At 35.0% G+C, this 17,664-nt stretch overlaps 2 protein-coding genes across 2 annotated transcripts; both read left to right on the top strand.

Moving 5' to 3' along the window:
- The first annotated feature begins 11,258 nt into the window (after positions 1 to 11,258).
- On the top strand, positions 11,259 to 12,217 carry LOC107844195. The gene is made up of 2 exons (XM_016688671.1): positions 11,259 to 11,339; positions 11,642 to 12,217. Exons 1-2 carry the CDS (start codon positions 11,259 to 11,261, stop codon positions 12,215 to 12,217), a joined length of 657 nt encoding a protein of 218 aa, XP_016544157.1.
- Positions 12,218 to 16,692: 4,475 nt separating this feature from the next.
- Positions 16,693 to 17,235, top strand: LOC107844197 (uncharacterized mitochondrial protein AtMg00810-like). Its single transcript, XM_016688672.1, has 3 exons — positions 16,693 to 16,947; positions 16,993 to 17,063; positions 17,172 to 17,235. The coding sequence occupies exons 1-3, from the start codon at positions 16,693 to 16,695 to the stop codon at positions 17,233 to 17,235; spliced, it is 390 nt and encodes a 129-aa protein (XP_016544158.1).
- Positions 17,236 to 17,664: the final 429 nt, after the last annotated feature.

Here is a 17,664-nt window from a genome sequence, read left to right as displayed (position 1 = left end):
TGCGTTTTCGTCTCAATTTAAAGGTTCAAGGTATGTAGGGTATTTATTCATGGGTCCCTTTCACACATGAACCCTCAAAACCCTTTTCTTTCAATGAAAGAGTGAATTTTCTATCATTATGATATTTTATATATTCGTGAAAGATCAAATTTTATGTTTTCATGGGGATTTTAATTCAATTCATCCCATGTATGATCCCATGCAAAATTTTTAATTCCTCAAGCTATGAATTTGAGTTTCCCATTGTTTATTTAAGAGAATTCCATGATAGATCCTAAACTCATGATTTTTAGCAACATTCTCATGTTTTAAATTCACGTTTTCTCCATGTTTGATGAAATGCCTATGTCTTGAGTTAAACCATGATTTAATACTATAGTTTGAGTTTAAATGTCATGTTTTAGTGATCATTCAGTGCTGGTGGGTTATGAACGCCTGGTACCTATGTGTTTTTATATGATTTCTATTCTCAAGTAATGAGTTAGTTAGACCATGATCTTTAATATCATATTTAGAACACCATGATCATGTTGAGCAGTATCAATTTACATGTTAATAATTACCTCAGTATCCTTATGCACTGTTATTTTCAGAATACCATGACCTGAGCTTATCAGTTATTAGTTATCAGTGCATGAACTAGTTAGTATTTCATTATCTTTCAGTTAGGAGCAGGATTTAGCACCAAGCGAACCCTGGGATGGGGGCTCACCTGCCAGTAGTTAGTGTGACCTTTAGCTATAGTCCCTGAGTTCCATCACAATGTCCCTGAGTTCCATCACAATGTAGCCAGCGTAAGTTTGAGATATCTTCCTACCAGTTAAGAGTTGACACATATCTAATGAGAGCACCTACCAATAAAGGGTAACTTCTTAGTCCTTCGCGGCATCAGTTTAGTGATCACTACAGTTAAGGTTCTATTACGATGGCAAGGATAGAAAAACCCTCCTTAATGTGGGTCAGATGTTGGAATCTATGACAGCTTACATAGTTTATGTCAGTTACATGATAGCTTCCACAATCTTAGTATATATTCATTTCGAGTTTACTTGATCAAATCATATAGATTTACAGTTATTCAGTTATACAGATTTTAGTCTTTTATTTTATAGATTATTTTAGAAATATACTTAAGCTTGTTCTTACATTCCCAGATATTACAGTTTTCATGCATTCATGCTTAGTTATCTCATGTTGTTTAGTTTGTCCTTATCTAATATACATAGTACCCTACAGTTTCAGTCAAGTTATTCAGACTAAGTACAATTTAGTTTCACATGATCAATATTCCTATATCCACTACTCAACATACTGATGTTAGTTATCCCTTTTCTCAGATTTCAGTTGTTCGGTCATGTAGACATCAGTCATTCAGTTAATCAGATCTACTTAATACATGTGATGGTGGTTTTGTAAGTTTATTCATTCTTTCTCAGTATGTTTGCATAGTCAGATCCATAAGTTAAGTCAGTTCCTACCACATAGTTTCATACCTAGCATTCATACTTCATCCTCAGTAAAACATCTATAACATATTCTGCCCCACAAAAGAATGGCTTAAAGAATTAATGTTTTTACCACCACCTAGCTTATATAATTATTTTCATCTCAAAAGTTATAAATTTCCTATGATTTGCAGTTTTCATGTATAGCCATGTTTCAAAAGAATATTTCAGTAAATAACTTATATCTCAATTTTACAGCATATTTGAATTATTTTCATGATTTAGTACATGTATTCATAAACTCAGTACATTCCAACACAATGACCATATATATATGTTTGTGGCTATATCCTTTATAATGTATGTACCATATGTAGCTCTTACACCAGGGTCAGTCAGTTTGCACCTTTCAGCTAGCAGGTGATAAGTTCTCTTATTTTGAGAACTCCAAACAGTTGTAGACCGTATACTATATATTTTATTTTCTATATATATTGATTATTAGTAGTTCGAGGCATGCCCCAGCTATCCATACTCAGTATAGTAGATGTTTCATAGATGTCAGCCAAAGGCAAACATGTAATTTGAGTTTCTTTCTTCAGTTTTATCATGATGTAAACTATATCAGCATTAAATTTATTCAAATTTTTCATGAGTATGCTTCCGTTCAGCAAATTAAGTTTTTTTTGACATATTAAATCAGTTGCTCAATAGTATGCCTATTCAAAGGTTAGCTTGGGATCACTTGTGGTTTCAGGTACCGTGTTACGACTAGGGGATAGTCTTGGGTTGTGATAGCCAGGTGAGTTAAGTTTGATTAAGAATTGACCTTGACCTAATAATTGATCCAATAATCCATCCACACGAGCTATGATTCCTTACTAGAACCTATTGTGACTAGGTTAAGATCCTTACCTCATCTTTTTGTCTATCCCCATGACTCAAGGTGATATATCATAGTAAGAACCTACCAGTTACATTGATCTTTCAGAGAGTCATAGGGTAAAGATTCAAGTAATGACCCTTCAGGTTATTTTTCTGCATTTCTATACTTTTCACCATTTAGATATATCCTATAGTTTTCACAAGTAATAAAAATGAGTTACTAAAGCTGACAATTTGGTTATTGGGTTATTCATTTGTTTTATAGAGACAAATCCCTATTTTAAAGTTTTCGCTAGTAAGCATTGGCTATCAAGCAGAAACTTTAGGTAATATCCTCGTAAGCCAATTCTAATAGTTTTATCTACTCTAGAATATTTATTTTAGGCTAGGGGAACCTTTGGTTTAAGTCTCAATACTTTCAGACACATTTTGGGCTATTGGATAGATTTTAATAAAAGTAGCCTTTGGATATGAGGCCTATATTTCATCAAAATAACTCTAGATGGAAATTTTGATGGTGCCATTGTCAAATTTGATAAGGTATAATAGTTTGTTTTCTCTCATGAGATTTTGAATGAATCTCGAGTGGTCGATAGTAACTTGGTAAAAAGCAAGTTTTAGCTAGTTCATGGAATCAGCTGGTGCAGCGACTTAAGTGGATCTTTGGTCTCTTATACAACCAAGATTGTTGCTTTAGCGGACAAGCTGAGTCCCCCAGAGTCGCTTTAGCAGAGACCTGACTCCTTTAGCAGACGTGTCTTAATTGATGTATTATCTGATTCAGTGAAAGATTTTTAGGGTATGTGTTTTGCTTGACAAAAAGCCCATTAATAGGCAATCACTTAAGCGGTCAAATGGTTGCTTAACCAATAACTATAAGGGGCATTTAATCCCCCTTCAACTGTATTTCTCTTATTTTCTTCAAGTACAAATTCCATTAAACCCTAGAGTTATTATAAAAATTAGAAAATTGATCCTTTAGTGATATGGGATGTTAGTGAGCTCGGGAAAGTCATTTCCTCATGGAAATCCTTGTAAGTTTCTATATAATTATTGATTTAATTCTACAATTTAGTATTGATTCTCTAGATTCTTGATGGGTTGATTTTGGTGATTTTTTATCTTGGAATTTACTTATTCTTAAGGGTAAATGACCCTTAAACTAGAGGGATGTGTTGAAGGTTTCAAAATTATGATTTTGTAAGTGGATCTCATATGGGATTTGACTTGGTTGGACCCAAATTATTAAAATAAAATATGGGTTTTATTATTCTCGTACTAGTATGTAGATCACTATTTTAATGGAAGGCATAGTGCGGAGGCTTCTAAAAATGGAAAATCACTAATTTAGTGGACTTTATCAGGCATTCTTTTGTGTCCACATAGGATAGGCTTAATACCCTTAGCGATTGAGCTTTATTATGGTATTTTTATGATTTAATGCTAGTTTTAGGTTGGGAAATTATGATTTGATTGTATATTTGGAAAAATTTAGATTATTTAGCTGGTTAGTAATCTGTATTTAGGAGTATATGACCCAACTATCCATTACATGGATTGAATTTCTAACTTAGGACTGGCGTGACTTATTTGGCTCCTTGTAGCAAGATTTTTGAACCTCAGTATAGATTTGGGAAGAAATTTCTTTAGAATGGATTCTAGAGGTTAGAAGAGGTCCCCGTCATCCCACTTTAGGTTAATATCATAATTAGCTCTTGTAGACCTAGAAGGCCCTCTTCTGTCATTCTATTTTTATTGTTGAACCTTAGGATGAATTTAGGCAACTTTCTAAACTTTGACTATACTTGTACTTTGGATTTACATTAATGACCGATTTGAGTTTGGCAATGATTATTTAGTTACGAGGCTACTATTTCTTATTCAAGTGCAGTGTTATGATACTGTATCTAGCTCAAGTCCATTATTAATGGGTTACTTATGTTGATTGAGAAATCAATTTGAGTCTGGTGTTTATGGTATGGGAGGATCCACGATTACAGTTTCATGGCTCGGATACTTTAGAAGTATCACTGTCGTTATTTTCTTTGTGATTGCATCCATCTTGCTTATTGGTGATCAGTTGGATTATTTAGTTTTTTTTTGCATGTTGGGATTTTGGGGGCCTATTTAGGCTATAGTTAGTCATATTCCTTTAGATATTACTTACTTGGTTGTTTTTTCTCAGTATTTGGAGAACTATTTAAGGTTTTTTCTTTCTTCTGACTTTACTTTACTACCTCGCATTTCATTGTGCTTTTATTTTAATTTTTCTCAGTTGGTCTATAATGCCTATAAAGTAACCATTATTTTGGTACTCATACTAGACTTCTGCATCTTTTTGGATTCAAATCTGAGTACTAGCTGCCATTGCAAACATATGTATTATTTATCAAATATTTGAGTTACCATGACCTTTTAGAGCCAGAGTTGTCTTTCTCTCCTTCTTCTATATTTGGATGGTCTTTCTATTCTAGACTATTATATATTTGATACTAGTAGTTCACTTAGTTTATTACTAGAGGCTCTTGTACCAAACTTACTAGGTCATTAGATACTCTTACACTTTTTCTTATTTATCGCTAGAGTTGTATCATTCTTATATTTTATTGCTTGTAATCTGATTATTTGAATTATTTTGGTATTTACTCTACTTTCTACAAACTATCCTATTACTTGTCATTTTGTGCTATCGTTTTGCTTACATACTGGCAGGTTAAAGTGGGTGTTATCATGACTAGTGAAATTGGGTCATGAAAAATTGGTATCAGAGCCTAGGTTTCATAGGTGCTATTGATACAAGACCAAGTATTTGGTAGAGTCATGAGGATTGGAATAATGATTAATATGTCTTTTTTTTTGGAGGTTATAGGATATTCTTAGGAGATCTTTACTTCCTTCACTCATTTAATGCTATGAGTCTGTGTAGTTTTCTTTGCCTCACTTGGTTTCACTCTTTCACATATGACTAGGATTCAAGCTATGGCTTGTAGGGATGCTGATCCTGAATCAATAACTAAAAATCCTACCAGAGGTCATGGACGACGTATAGATCGGGGGCAGGCAAGAATTGTAGCCCCAGCTAGGGGTCCAGATAGAATGCCTTCACCAAATACTATTCCTAGTTTCTTACTAAATATTCCTCCACTAAATATAATGGTAGGTTAGAGGGGTTGTCTAGGATCCACAAGGGTTTATTCTTTCGCCATTGCTCAGAGAAGCTTTAGTTTGGTTTCTATGATTTATTGGTGGTGCATCATCTGATGGTGCTCAGTCTGTGGATCAAAGTGGTATAGATGTAGGGGCATAATATGTAGTTATGGCCTAAGAGTTGAGATATCTCTAGCGTTGGTGGTTGCTCAGTTGAAAGTCGCCCAACTTTCTATGTTTATCGAGGAGAAAAAATGCTGGAAAGAATTTTTAGATTGACTCCACCTAGCTTTTCTGAGGCATCTGTGAGAAAGAATTTGAGTTCTTAATTTCCTGCGAGGATGCATTTGAGTTCTTGATTTCCTGCGAGGATAAGCTTTGATATTTGGTCCTACATGATACTTGTGGAGTTGTCTACACTACTATTTAGTCAAACATAGTAGCTAGACATTAGTGGAGGGATTATCCTTATTCTAGGCCAGATAGATCTCCTTCTTTGGCACGGACTCAGTTCTCTAAAATTTTCTTGGAGAAATACATGTCTCATAGAATTAGAGACAGTTTTAGAGAGTAGTTCTCGAGGTTGGAGTACGTTTCCATGATTTTCATGGAATATAAGACTCGGTTCCATGATTTATCCAAGCATGCCATAGATATCTTACAAATCGTGTATGAGCGGAAACAGTGTTTTGTTCAGGGACTAAGGCTTCCACTTCGCATGGCTAGTCAGATTTTGGTTACCACAAAAGGAGTTTTATTAAGGTCCCTGATTATGCTCAAACCATAGAGGACATGCATTGCAAGGCCTAAGAGGGTAGCAATAAGAGGCCCTATTACCAGGGTTATTTCTATAGGAGCCTGAGCCTTTCAGAGATCTAAGGTAGAAAACGTAGGATAGGTACCTTCCATGTTAGTCTGATCAGCATCATGGTCAGTCTGGTCCGCTCATTTATGCCGCACTTCAAATTACTGATGGGGTCAGCCCAACTATGGTGATCATCCTAACCAGATCAATGGTTTAGTCTTTGAGAGACATATATTTTAAGTTTTCTAACTAAAGTGGTTATTTCGGGTCAACCCAATCAGCTAGGCACAGTTCGGCGCCTAGGGCATGTTATAATTATGGAGCGTTTAACCATTGTTCTAGAGAGTATCCCCAACATAGGATAGTTATACCTATAGTGTAGAGTGTTCTACAGATTAGGAAAGTACCATCCATAGATATAGATTGTATGTAGTTTCCCCAAGGTGGTACCTAGAATTCTCAAGGAGGTCCTCAGGCAGGTAGGGCAGGCATTTGATCAGGTGACTATCCATGTGGTGTAAGATAGCATTTACATGCTGTACATGGTCGATCGAAGATAAAGTCCTTGAATATTATTATTATAGGTACAATCTTAGTGTGCCATTAATCAAATTTTTCTTTATTTGATCCTGGATCCACTTATTCATATGTCTGCTTATTATGTGCTGCGGTTAGAGTTGTCTTGGGATTCTTTATCTGAGACATTATGGGTATCTACTTGTGGGGGTGATTCTTTAGTAGTAAATTAGGTTTATAGATCATGTGCTGTTATTGTTTTAGAGTTTGACACTTATGTTGATCTTATTGAGTAAGATATGGTGTACTTTTATATGCTTCTGTGTATAGACTGGTTATCCCCCTATCATGTGGTCTTGGATTATTTTACCATGATCGTTACCTTATCTATGTTTGGCATACTATCTGTCGTATGGTAAGGATTTATTAGTTGCGCATTGAGGAGGATTATTTCTTATATTTGGTCTAGAAGACTTTTACCGATGGGTTGCAAATCTTATCTTTCTTATGTTCATGATGTTACAGAGAATCTTTTGATCGATTCTATTCCTATAGTCTATGATTTTACGTCTTTCCTATTGATCTACAAGGCCTTCCTCCTAAGCATGATATATAGTTGATAATGCTCAACTTACACATAATTTAGTGCAAGACGGTCATCGTCAATATATTTACCCAACTTTGGAGTCGGGGTCGAATCCACAGGAAATAATGTGAGTGGCGATTAAACAAATTTGAAACTATAGCTACAAGTTGAATTGAAATAGATGATACGAAAAGATTAAATGGGGGGTTTTTGAGATTAGTAAATAATTATTGGTCACTTTAGTTTCAGTGTTTGTAATTAAGAGTTTATAGAAAACCAGAGTTATGTTCAATATGGATTTTGGTACTTGACAGATGCTAATAGTCATTCAAGATTCTCATGATGGGTAGGAACAACAGATTGTCTTTACCGAAGTTATGCCTAAATTTCTCTCGACCTACTTAAGCATTTAATTACCTAATCCTCTCGGATTTAGGAAATTTATATTCACTAACCAAACTTCACCTCAGGTTAATTAATCTTGTTACAGCGTCAATTATTAAACGGAAGATTGGTAGCTTCCAAGTCCCTGTCAATAATTCACTTCCTACTATAGTTGATTTCTTATCTCAAGCAAATCAAAGCAGGTTCTATCTATCGTTTGCAACCAATAGACAATAATTAAAACCTCGGAATTATCAAGGAGTCCTATTATCTTTAGAATCTTGAACACTTAGCAACTTATCAAGACCTAACCTATAGATCCCATAATTCAGGTTAAAGAGATTTAGCCACTCATAATGAAATAATCGATACAACAAGTTGAATTCATAATTTGAAAAATAAACTTACAACAAGATGAATAGCAAAGAGTGTTTCTCATATTGGATCAAAGTAGAAATCCAAAAATATTGATGATAATCTTTTCAAAGTTAATTGTTTTGTTCAAGCCAAGAAACTAGAGAAAATAACAAAATACGTGCGTTCCCCAAAAATAGGTTTAGAATCATGCTTATAAAACCCTAAACTATGCTTTAATTACTTCAGCCTAATTATGAAAACAAAATCACAGAGTTCAGTGTTCTTCACGAATTAGGTGACGACATGTGTGATGCCTTCTCAGGAGGCTGACAACTTATCACGGATGTCGTCAGCTCATCTTCAATTTTGGCAACTTATCACCGAAAATGTAATTGATGCACACATAATATTTGGAGGCATTACTTGTATGGCATTTATTACGAGATCAACATTTATCACTCTATCCTTCATCACTGTATAACTAGGGGAGGGGCTAAATACTGAAAAACCAAAATACTGGACCGAACCAAATTATTTTGTTTTTTTGGTTTTTTGGTTGGGTTTAGATTTATTTTTTATAAATTTGATATTTTGGTTCGGTTTTTGGTTTTTAGGTTGACGTAATTCGATTTTTGATCTAAACCGAAATAAAAAAAAAAATTAATATACTTTTTAAATTATTACATATATATATATATAAAATATATTTATTATTTATTATTTATAATATCTAAGACCATTAGCTATTTAGGCTTTAGCTACAATCCACTAATGCCTACAGGCCAAATCCCCAAAATCTAAACATATACAACAATCGAAATCGAAAGTTACTTTTTGAATTAGCTTTTGCAATCGAGAGCTAATATATAGTCCTCCATCTGATTTTTGCATTGGAGGTAATTATTCTCATTTGTCACCTAGAAGACTTTACATGTTTATATTGATTTTCCTTTATCATAATAAAGTTAAACAAATCCAATTTATAAATATAATTTAGCCCATTAAACAGGCCCAAAACTGAAAAATCAAAATTATTAAACCGAATAGAACCGAACTGAAATTTACATAAATAGAAACAAACTAATTTAGTTTGGTTTTTGGTAAACCTAATTTCTTAACTGAAAACCAATAAAAAAATAAAAAAATCGAACCCAAACCGAAGTACCAAACGCCCACCCCTACATATAAATCAGAGAGAGCTTAATTCAAGACAACACAAGTTGAAGGAGCTGCTAAAGGATTAGGACATCTCTATTCTATACAATCTAAGAAAGGCGAATGTGGTAGCAAATGTCTTCAGCTAGAAGGTGGTAAGTATAGGTAGTTTGGCTTCAATTTTATTTTCTGAGTGGGTGTTAGCGTGGGACATCGAGTCCTTAGCTAACTTGAAAGATCGACTTTACATTTCTGGCTCCATGAGGATCCTTTCTAGTGTTAAGGCTAGATCTAATTTACTTTAGCAGATTCAGAGGCGTCGGTTTGAGGATAGTATACTTTATGGCATTCGTGATCAGGTTTTGAGGGGAGAGTTCAGGAGGGATGCCATATATCATGAGTGTATTTTTAGATATGGTAGTTGTATTTGTGTCCCGAGGGGTAGAGAATTGATTCAGATAATATTGTGCAAGTCTCACAACTTCAGATATACTATTTTCCCTAACACAGCTAAGATATACAATGATTTGAGGCAACTTTACTGGTAGAGTGGCATAAAGATAGATGTGTCAAATTTTGTGGTGCTATTGGCAGGGACTTGTAAATTGGTAACTGTCTTAACTTTAATTTTTATACTTTATTTTACAGGTGTTAATAACTTGGTGAATTTTCAGGTTCAGGCTTGAAAATCAAGTAAGCTGGCAAGGGAAAGGGATTTTATTGACTCATATTTGAGCCTAAGCAACATTTACATCAGTTGAGGAGGGGATTTTGTTTACTCATATCCTGAGCCTAAGCAAAATTTACATCAGCTGAGGAGAGAAAAAGTACTTCTCTATCGGATACCTCAAATTCAGCCAGAGGAAGTTATACCTACAACCATGGTCGAAGATCTACTAACTCGCAGAATAGTATGTGAAGTGGCTATTCCACTCGCAACTAATGTTAGCTCTGCCCATCCATAGTCCGAAACCTACAAGTAGAATTGAGCTTAAATAGAACATGGTGGAAATATTGTACAAGAGTGGGTAGTTCACAAGCTTTTCGCACGAGGATCCACATGTTAATTTGTAAAATTTCTTGGAGATCAGCGGCACCTTCATTCCTACTTGAGTCCCTACAAACTATGTGAGGCTCACGCTATTCCCCTTATAAATCTTAGGGAGAGAAAAGAAGGAAGCAAGTTCTATCACTACATGGGATGATCTGGCAAGGAAGTTCCTCATTTTTTTCTTCTCGTCCGGAAAGACTGCAAGGATACAAAGTTAAATCTTTAGTTTCAAGCATAAGTTGGATGAGAACTTGTATCATGCATGGGAGGGTTTTAAATATCTACTCCAGGATTTTTCACATCACCGACAGTCTAATGAGATGTTGGCTTATAATTTTATTGAAGTTTTTGTCCATAATACAAAGTTTTTTTAGATTCAGCTACTGGTGGTCAAGCATTGGAAAAAACATATGATTAGTTGTACACCTTGTTGTACTGAATTGCATGAGGTAATCCTATCTATCATAGTGACATCTCCAGAAGCATAGTGAAAAAGTCTGCAGGTGTGATCGAAGTTGATAGTTTCACAACATTAGTAGCCCAATTGTCATCTCTTCAGAATTAGATGAGGACACAGTTTAGCAAATTAGGTGTGAATCAATCTCAGGCTCAGTGAAATGTAGTTTAGTAGACATATCTTGGTGTGAAATTTGTAGGATCAGTGCTCACTCTGCAGACTTGTGTAGATCAAATCCAGAGGTGGTAATTTTTCTGGGCAATGAACTGAAAGAAAATTATAGGAATGACTACAACTACAAGTAACATAGTCAACCCAACTATTCATTGGGAAATAATAAGACTCCGCAATTTCGGCAATAGAACATTTAGGCTAGAAATATAGAGTGGACATTAAAGAAGATCTTGGCCAACCAAGAATAGATGGTTGCTAAGATAAAAAATTAGCAACTTGCTCAGAAAAATTTGGACATGCAATTGGGGAAATTTTCTCAGGCACAAAATAATAGGCCTCAGGGTGGGTTTCCTAGTGACACAGAGAATCCAAATCAGGTTATAGCAATCACTTTGGGGAGTGGTAGAGATACTATTGACAGGCCTCCTAAGAAAAATTAGGAGGTACAGGAAAATCTAGTCCCACAATAGGTGGAGAAGAAGCAAGCTGAAGTTAAAGAGTCTAAAGGTTTAGGAAAGTGTCAGTACCCTAAAGCAAGGGTGCTAAACATATAACTAAAAGATCACAACCACTTTTCCCTCAAAGGTTCAAAAAGGCTAAAGAGGATGCATTTTTAAAGAATTTCTTTGACACATTCAGAGAACTTCACATTAATCTTCCTTTGTTAGATATTTTGCAGGGTTTGCCTAAGTACGCTAATTACTTGAAGGATGTGATCACTAATAAGACAAATCTACAGGGCATTAAGATGTTGTCATTGACAAAAGAGTGCAGTTTGTTGGTAATGAGGAAGATTCCCAAGAAGTTGAAGGATCCATGGATTTTTACCTTCTTATTTCAAATTGGTGACAATGATGTTGTCCATGCATTGAGAGATTTAGGGGAAAGTTTAAACTTTATTACCCTGTCAGTGTCAAATATTCTTGGTTTGGGAAAGCTGAGGCCATGCTCTGTGGTACTCGAAATGGCAAATAGAACTAGAGTACATCCTGACAGAATCATTGAGGACGTGCTAGTTAAGGTTGTTAAGTTCATTATTCTTGTTGATTTTATCATTCTTGATTATGAAGCAGATAACAAGGTTCGAATATTGGAATGTCCATTCTTTGCAATAGAAGGATCACAGATTGATGTTAGAGAGAGCACGCTAAAGGTGAGATTGGATGATGAAGAGGTTGTCTTCAAATTATACTTATCACTCTATCACACTTTGCACAACAAGGATTTGCATGATTATATACATGAAGGTGGATGATTGTGGGGTGGTAGGGAACAAAACACTAATGTCCTCTTAGAACTCTCTCATAAAGTTGCCAAAGTCGTCTCTTAAGACCAAATATGAATAATTTAAGGAGCCTTTAATGACCCTTCAGGTCATATTTCGTATGTCCACTTATTTTCATTGTTAGATCTTTTCTTTAGATACTCAAAGTCATTTTAGACTCCCTAGAACTGAAAGTTCAGTTATTGGGAAATTTGTTTGGTTTTTAGAGCTAATTTCCCATTTTGAAGTCTTCATTGGATTAAATTGGCTACTGAGCAAAAACTCCAGTCAAGCGACCTTGTATGACAATTTTAGACGAGGTGGACTCTTGGTTTGGGTCCTGCGGCACTCGAGCTCATTTTATCTTATAGGTCAGAAAGTTAAGAAAATAAAAATTATTATGGGGCCCACTTACTGTCAAAATAACCTCAGATGGAAATTTGACTGTGCCATTGAGTCCAAAATGTAAAATTTACTATAGTATCATAGTTCGTTTGCATATAAGGGATTTTGATTGAATCCTGAGGACTTGGCAGAGACTTAGAAAATTCTAAGTGTCAATTGTATCTATTGTGATCGCTAATAGCGAGCCAAAGGGGCGCGATCGTAACTCCCTTAGCAGTTCACCTAAATCCCACCATCACGAAGCCCATGTCACAATAGCGACTCACTTAAGCAGCCATAAGTTATGACAGTCACGAGTGTCTGGTTGCAATAACGATACCCAAGCACCTAGGATAGGTATAAATCGACTCTTTTCAACATGTTTTGCCTATTTCTTACCCATTCTCTTGATACTTAAATCCTAAAAGTGAGATAACTTAGGATTGAAGATTGTAGGAAATTTGGGAGATTGGTTAACGATTATTTCAATACTAGAAATTACCCTTATAGCAATGGTTCAGAATCTGTTACGACAAATACAGAAACTATTGCATAGGTCAGCGTTGCGGTTAATGTATCACAACGACTTTTCTGACGGTTACAACAACCATTGCAATAGGTCTATCTATTACAACAGTTATTTTTAACTCCTATTGGGACACTTTATATTGTCTATAGCAATGGTTATGAGCTGTTGCAATAGACTATATTGCAATGACAGGAAAGCGTTGCAATAACCCTATTATAATAATTTTTTAATATTTTCTACAAGGTGTTTTGCAACGGTTTTTAACCATTATTTGCAACGGTTTTTGACACCTATTGCAATGGTTTTCGAATCTTTTGTAACATTTTTGTGCCACCTATTGGAACTATTTTAATTAGCTATTGCAACAATTTTTGTAATCTATTGCAATTACTTCCAATACTAATTGACAGTTTAGATGAATATATTAGTATTTATATGTATATTTAAACATCATAATAAAATCTGTCATTAATAATAATCCAAATTAAAATTTTATACAACAAACTCGTAATCTAAATTCAAAAGAAAAATGTATAATGTCAAATGAACATTAGTTTTCCCATATAGTATCAAGTTCAAGTGGCGATAAGTTTCACTTAATTCAATATTAAAAAGATCGATATTAAAAAGCATCTATCAAAAATTCAAAATCCTTCTCAAGTAAGGTCAATTTCTCCATTTCTTTCTTCATCTCCTCCTTCATTTTTGACAACTATAAGAAGAGAATAAATAAACTCAATTAGCACTTAAATGAACATATTTAAAAAGTGTAAGTTGGACGATCATGTATAATACCATAACGAACAAGGAAGCAAAAGAAAAAAGGAAATAAACAGAGCTCTCACTCCACAAAGACTTCAAGAGAGCATAGCTTATTAATATACAATAACATAACAATCGGGTATTAAAAAGTAGCATCAAGAACCTAAACAAATGGAATAATGTCTCACTATTGCTAGCCAAAACACTACCAAGAACCACAACAGTTCCTTTTTTATAAGCAATCACATAAGCAAATATAGCAGTAAAAAATGGCGTAGTAGCACCAATCGATTGATTAAACAAAACAGGAAGTACTTCAATGATCTATTCCAACACACAACACTAAACAAAAATAGCACTAAAAGCAACAACTGGGGATTGGATACCTAAACAACAACTACTCCTCAGTCTCAATTAAGTAGGGATTTGCTATATGAATCCCCAGGCCTCAGTTCCAAACAAAGTTGAGGTTGGTTATATGAATCCCCACTACATGCAAGAAACAATAATAATTATGCCTCAGTCTCAAACAAGTTGTTTGGAAAACAACAAGAAGTTTTTTTATCTACTGCTTCGAATAAAAAATAAAGAAAAAAGGATGAGAAGAAGAAGAAGAAAAGAAGACCGAACCTGATTGTTACTACTAATAAATAAGTGGGGCTGAATTATATTTACAAGCTTGAGTAAAATCCGCGGCATCAGGAAAGTAGTTTATAAGGACTAATGACTTTGACTTATTGTTCATAGGAGATGATTCTGCATGATTTGGACAAGAACCAGGTTTCAGTCCACCATGGCCATCTACAAATTCAAAGGCTGAAGATTTAATTCTGTCAATTTTTCTCTATTTTCCATCAAAATTTCTTAACTACTAGTGTAGTTACAAATAAAAGAGCGACAAAAATTAAATTTTATATTTTCTCCCTAAAGCTGCTAAGGATTAGAATGCCTTATATGACAACTATAAACGTTTGCAAACCTGTAAGCCTGACAAAGTTGATGTTTTTAAATGTTACATCATTGGTTCATGAAAACTTACAAAAGCTGTATAATTGTAGCATTTCCCTCCAAATGAGTGACATAGCGTTGTTGAAGTCATACATATCAAGAATTAAAACTCTAAAACCATTTTGTGCCAATTCATGTCAAAAGAATATCTTCAGTATCCACATATACTAGTAATTTGAAAGCCCTTTCCAGCTAGCAATTCATGTCTTCTAAAACATTTTAATAGAGAAACATAGAATAATAAAAAAATAGTTATTGCAGAATCCATTGGTGTTTTACCTTCTCTTTGTGAAAACTAATTTTTCCCAAAATGTTATGACTCGTCTAACCTTCATACAAGTCCTCAAACATTAAGAATCAAGTTAAGTGAATGAACAATAAAATTAAATAGACTATGAGACAAAAAGGTTAGCCATTGTACTGACATTTAAAGAATGTATTTCTAGTTCCTTCCCTGTATAACTAGAGAGATGCACCGACATACTAAATGTACACTAAATATGTATAAACAACATCGTCGTTAGAGAAACAGTCATCACTACAGTACATTTCTAAAGTAGAGAAAAAACTTTACACAAAATTAGATTGCTTCTAAAAAGCATGAGAATAATAAAAGTAAGTACTATGAAGATCACATTGTAGAGAGACTGGAACCAATCATCATACAACCTTTGACCAGAGAACCTAGTGCGGAAGGTAAATGAAAACTGAGTCAGTGTAAACATCAGATTCTTGTAAAAGAAATATGTCACCACCTGCATATAAAACTTCCAGATCACATAACTACCGATACACATCATAAAATTTTGCAGACAGAAGTCCAGATGAAGGTAAACCTTGCATATTCTAAGATATGACCAGCGTCCATGGACAAGTAATAAATCGATGAGAAATCGGAACCACTGGTAACTTCTGTCTCTGTATCCCATCAAGCATCCTTAGAACCACGTGATGCAACTCCAAGTAGCCCATCTTGTCATGACATTAGCAAATCGACCTCTTCAAAGCATTTTGCAGCCAGCTCTATGCAACTTAATCTCTCCAACATTCCTGGTATCAACCTTTTTGTGGACTTACCAGCCTTGTCTGAACAACATACATATGTTTATGATAAAGTCCTCATCCAACATCCCACTGATAACACCCATCCTATGGTCACACGAACGAAAACTCATGCCATATATAATCATACATTTCATACTCTTGGGTGTTGGTTCCACAACAACCCCATATGAATGTTGCTGGCTAACGATGGGTTTTCAAGACTAAACTTTGGTTTGATGGGTGTTTTGAATTCTGTAAGGCTTGATTAGTCGGGAAGGGATATAATCAAATTGAAGGTTCGACTTTGATGACACCTTTAGTCCAATGGTAAAAGCTATGACAACCTGACTTATTTTGGCTGTTGCAACCACACCAAAATGGGAGATTAAACAACTCAATGTTAAAAATGTATTTTTACTTGGCGATCTCAGGGAAACAGTATATATGGAATAACCACCAGGTTTCAAAGATCATATTTTCCCAAATCATGTTTGTTTTCTCAAAAAGGCTCTTTATGGCCTACAAAAGCTCCTAAAGCAAGGTTTCACAAGTTTAGTTCCTATTTACTCATCTTGGCTTCATATGTAGTAAATCTGAACCATCCTTATTTGTGCTTCAGTCATCAGCATGTACTATTTTACTCCTCCTCTACATCGACCATATAATTTTAACTGGAAGTAACTCTTCAGGTCTGTCTATGCTTATCAACAAGTTTCAATCATGTTTTGCTATGAAAGATATGGAAAACCTTTACTATTTTCTTAGCATTAAAGTCCACCGTGATAAGGATGGTCTCTTCCTAAACCAAAGCATGTATGAATCTGATCTCCTTAAATGCAATGACATGCATGATGCACGGGCCATCCAAATGCCTCTTTCACAGAAACATTGCCTTCATTACTCTTCTGGTTCACAAATTGATGCCTTTGATTATCAAGGTGTTGCTGGAGCTTTGCAATACTTCACTCTCACTCGTCCAGATATTTCCCATACAGTTAACCTATTATTTCAATTAATGTAATGCCCCACCTCTACACAGCGGTCTAGCATCAAATGTGTGCTTCGCTACATCAAAGGAACATCTCAGTTAGGCCTCCGTATCTCCACCAGGTACTCTATTAACTTAGTAGGCTTCTTCGATGCTGATTGGGCTGGCTGGCCACTAACTCGACGACCTACTTTAAGCTTGTGTGTTTTTCTTGGATATAATTGCATCAGCTGGTCTTCAAAGAAGCAAGTTACAGTTGCTAAGTTTAGCGCAGAGGTTGATATCGATCATTAGAGTCTCTAGCGGCGGAACTCACTTGGGTGACCTCTCTGTTAAAAGATATTGGCGTTTTCCTTACCCATCCTCCACTACTCTTCACAGACAATATTAGTGCCCTTCAACTAAGCGCTAATCCAGTTTTACATGCTCGTACAAATCATGTGGAGATTGATTACAATTTTGTACACGAAAAATTTGTCCAAGGAGCTGTGGTGACGAAGTTTATCCCCTTGCTGCATTAGTTAGTAGATATATTTACAAAACCATTGTCAAAGACTCAGTTTCATACTTTACAGACCAAGCTCGACATTGTGCCATATTACCCTAACTCTAACTTTAGGGGGGATGAAAGAGAGTCTGATTAGAGATGGATTAGGACTCCTTGATAGTAACTAATTAGTATTGTATAGCCCAGCCGCGTAAAACATCTTGTATGTGGATACG

Source organism: Capsicum annuum, chromosome 10 (assembly GCF_002878395.1).
Source record: "Capsicum annuum cultivar UCD-10X-F1 chromosome 10, UCD10Xv1.1, whole genome shotgun sequence".
Lineage (NCBI taxonomy): Eukaryota > Viridiplantae > Streptophyta > Magnoliopsida > Solanales > Solanaceae > Capsicum > Capsicum annuum.
This window is presented reverse-complemented; position numbering and strand designations above follow the sequence as displayed.

Excerpts from the sequence above, each read along its gene's own strand:
- LOC107844195 (XM_016688671.1), top strand. The coding sequence starts at position 11,259 with ATGCAATTGGGGAAATTTTCTCAGGCACAAAATAATAGGCCTCAGGGT. Across the intron at positions 11,340-11,641 it reads ACACAGAGAATCCAAATCAG|GGTTTGCCTAAGTACGCTAA; the intron begins GTTATAGCAATC and ends GATATTTTGCAG.
- LOC107844197 (XM_016688672.1), top strand. The coding sequence starts at position 16,693 with ATGGAAAACCTTTACTATTTTCTTAGCATTAAAGTCCACCGTGATAAG. Across the intron at positions 16,948-16,992 it reads GTCCAGATATTTCCCATACA|CGGTCTAGCATCAAATGTGT; the intron begins GTTAACCTATTA and ends ACCTCTACACAG. Across the intron at positions 17,064-17,171 it reads GGCCTCCGTATCTCCACCAG|CTGGTCTTCAAAGAAGCAAG; the intron begins GTACTCTATTAA and ends TAATTGCATCAG.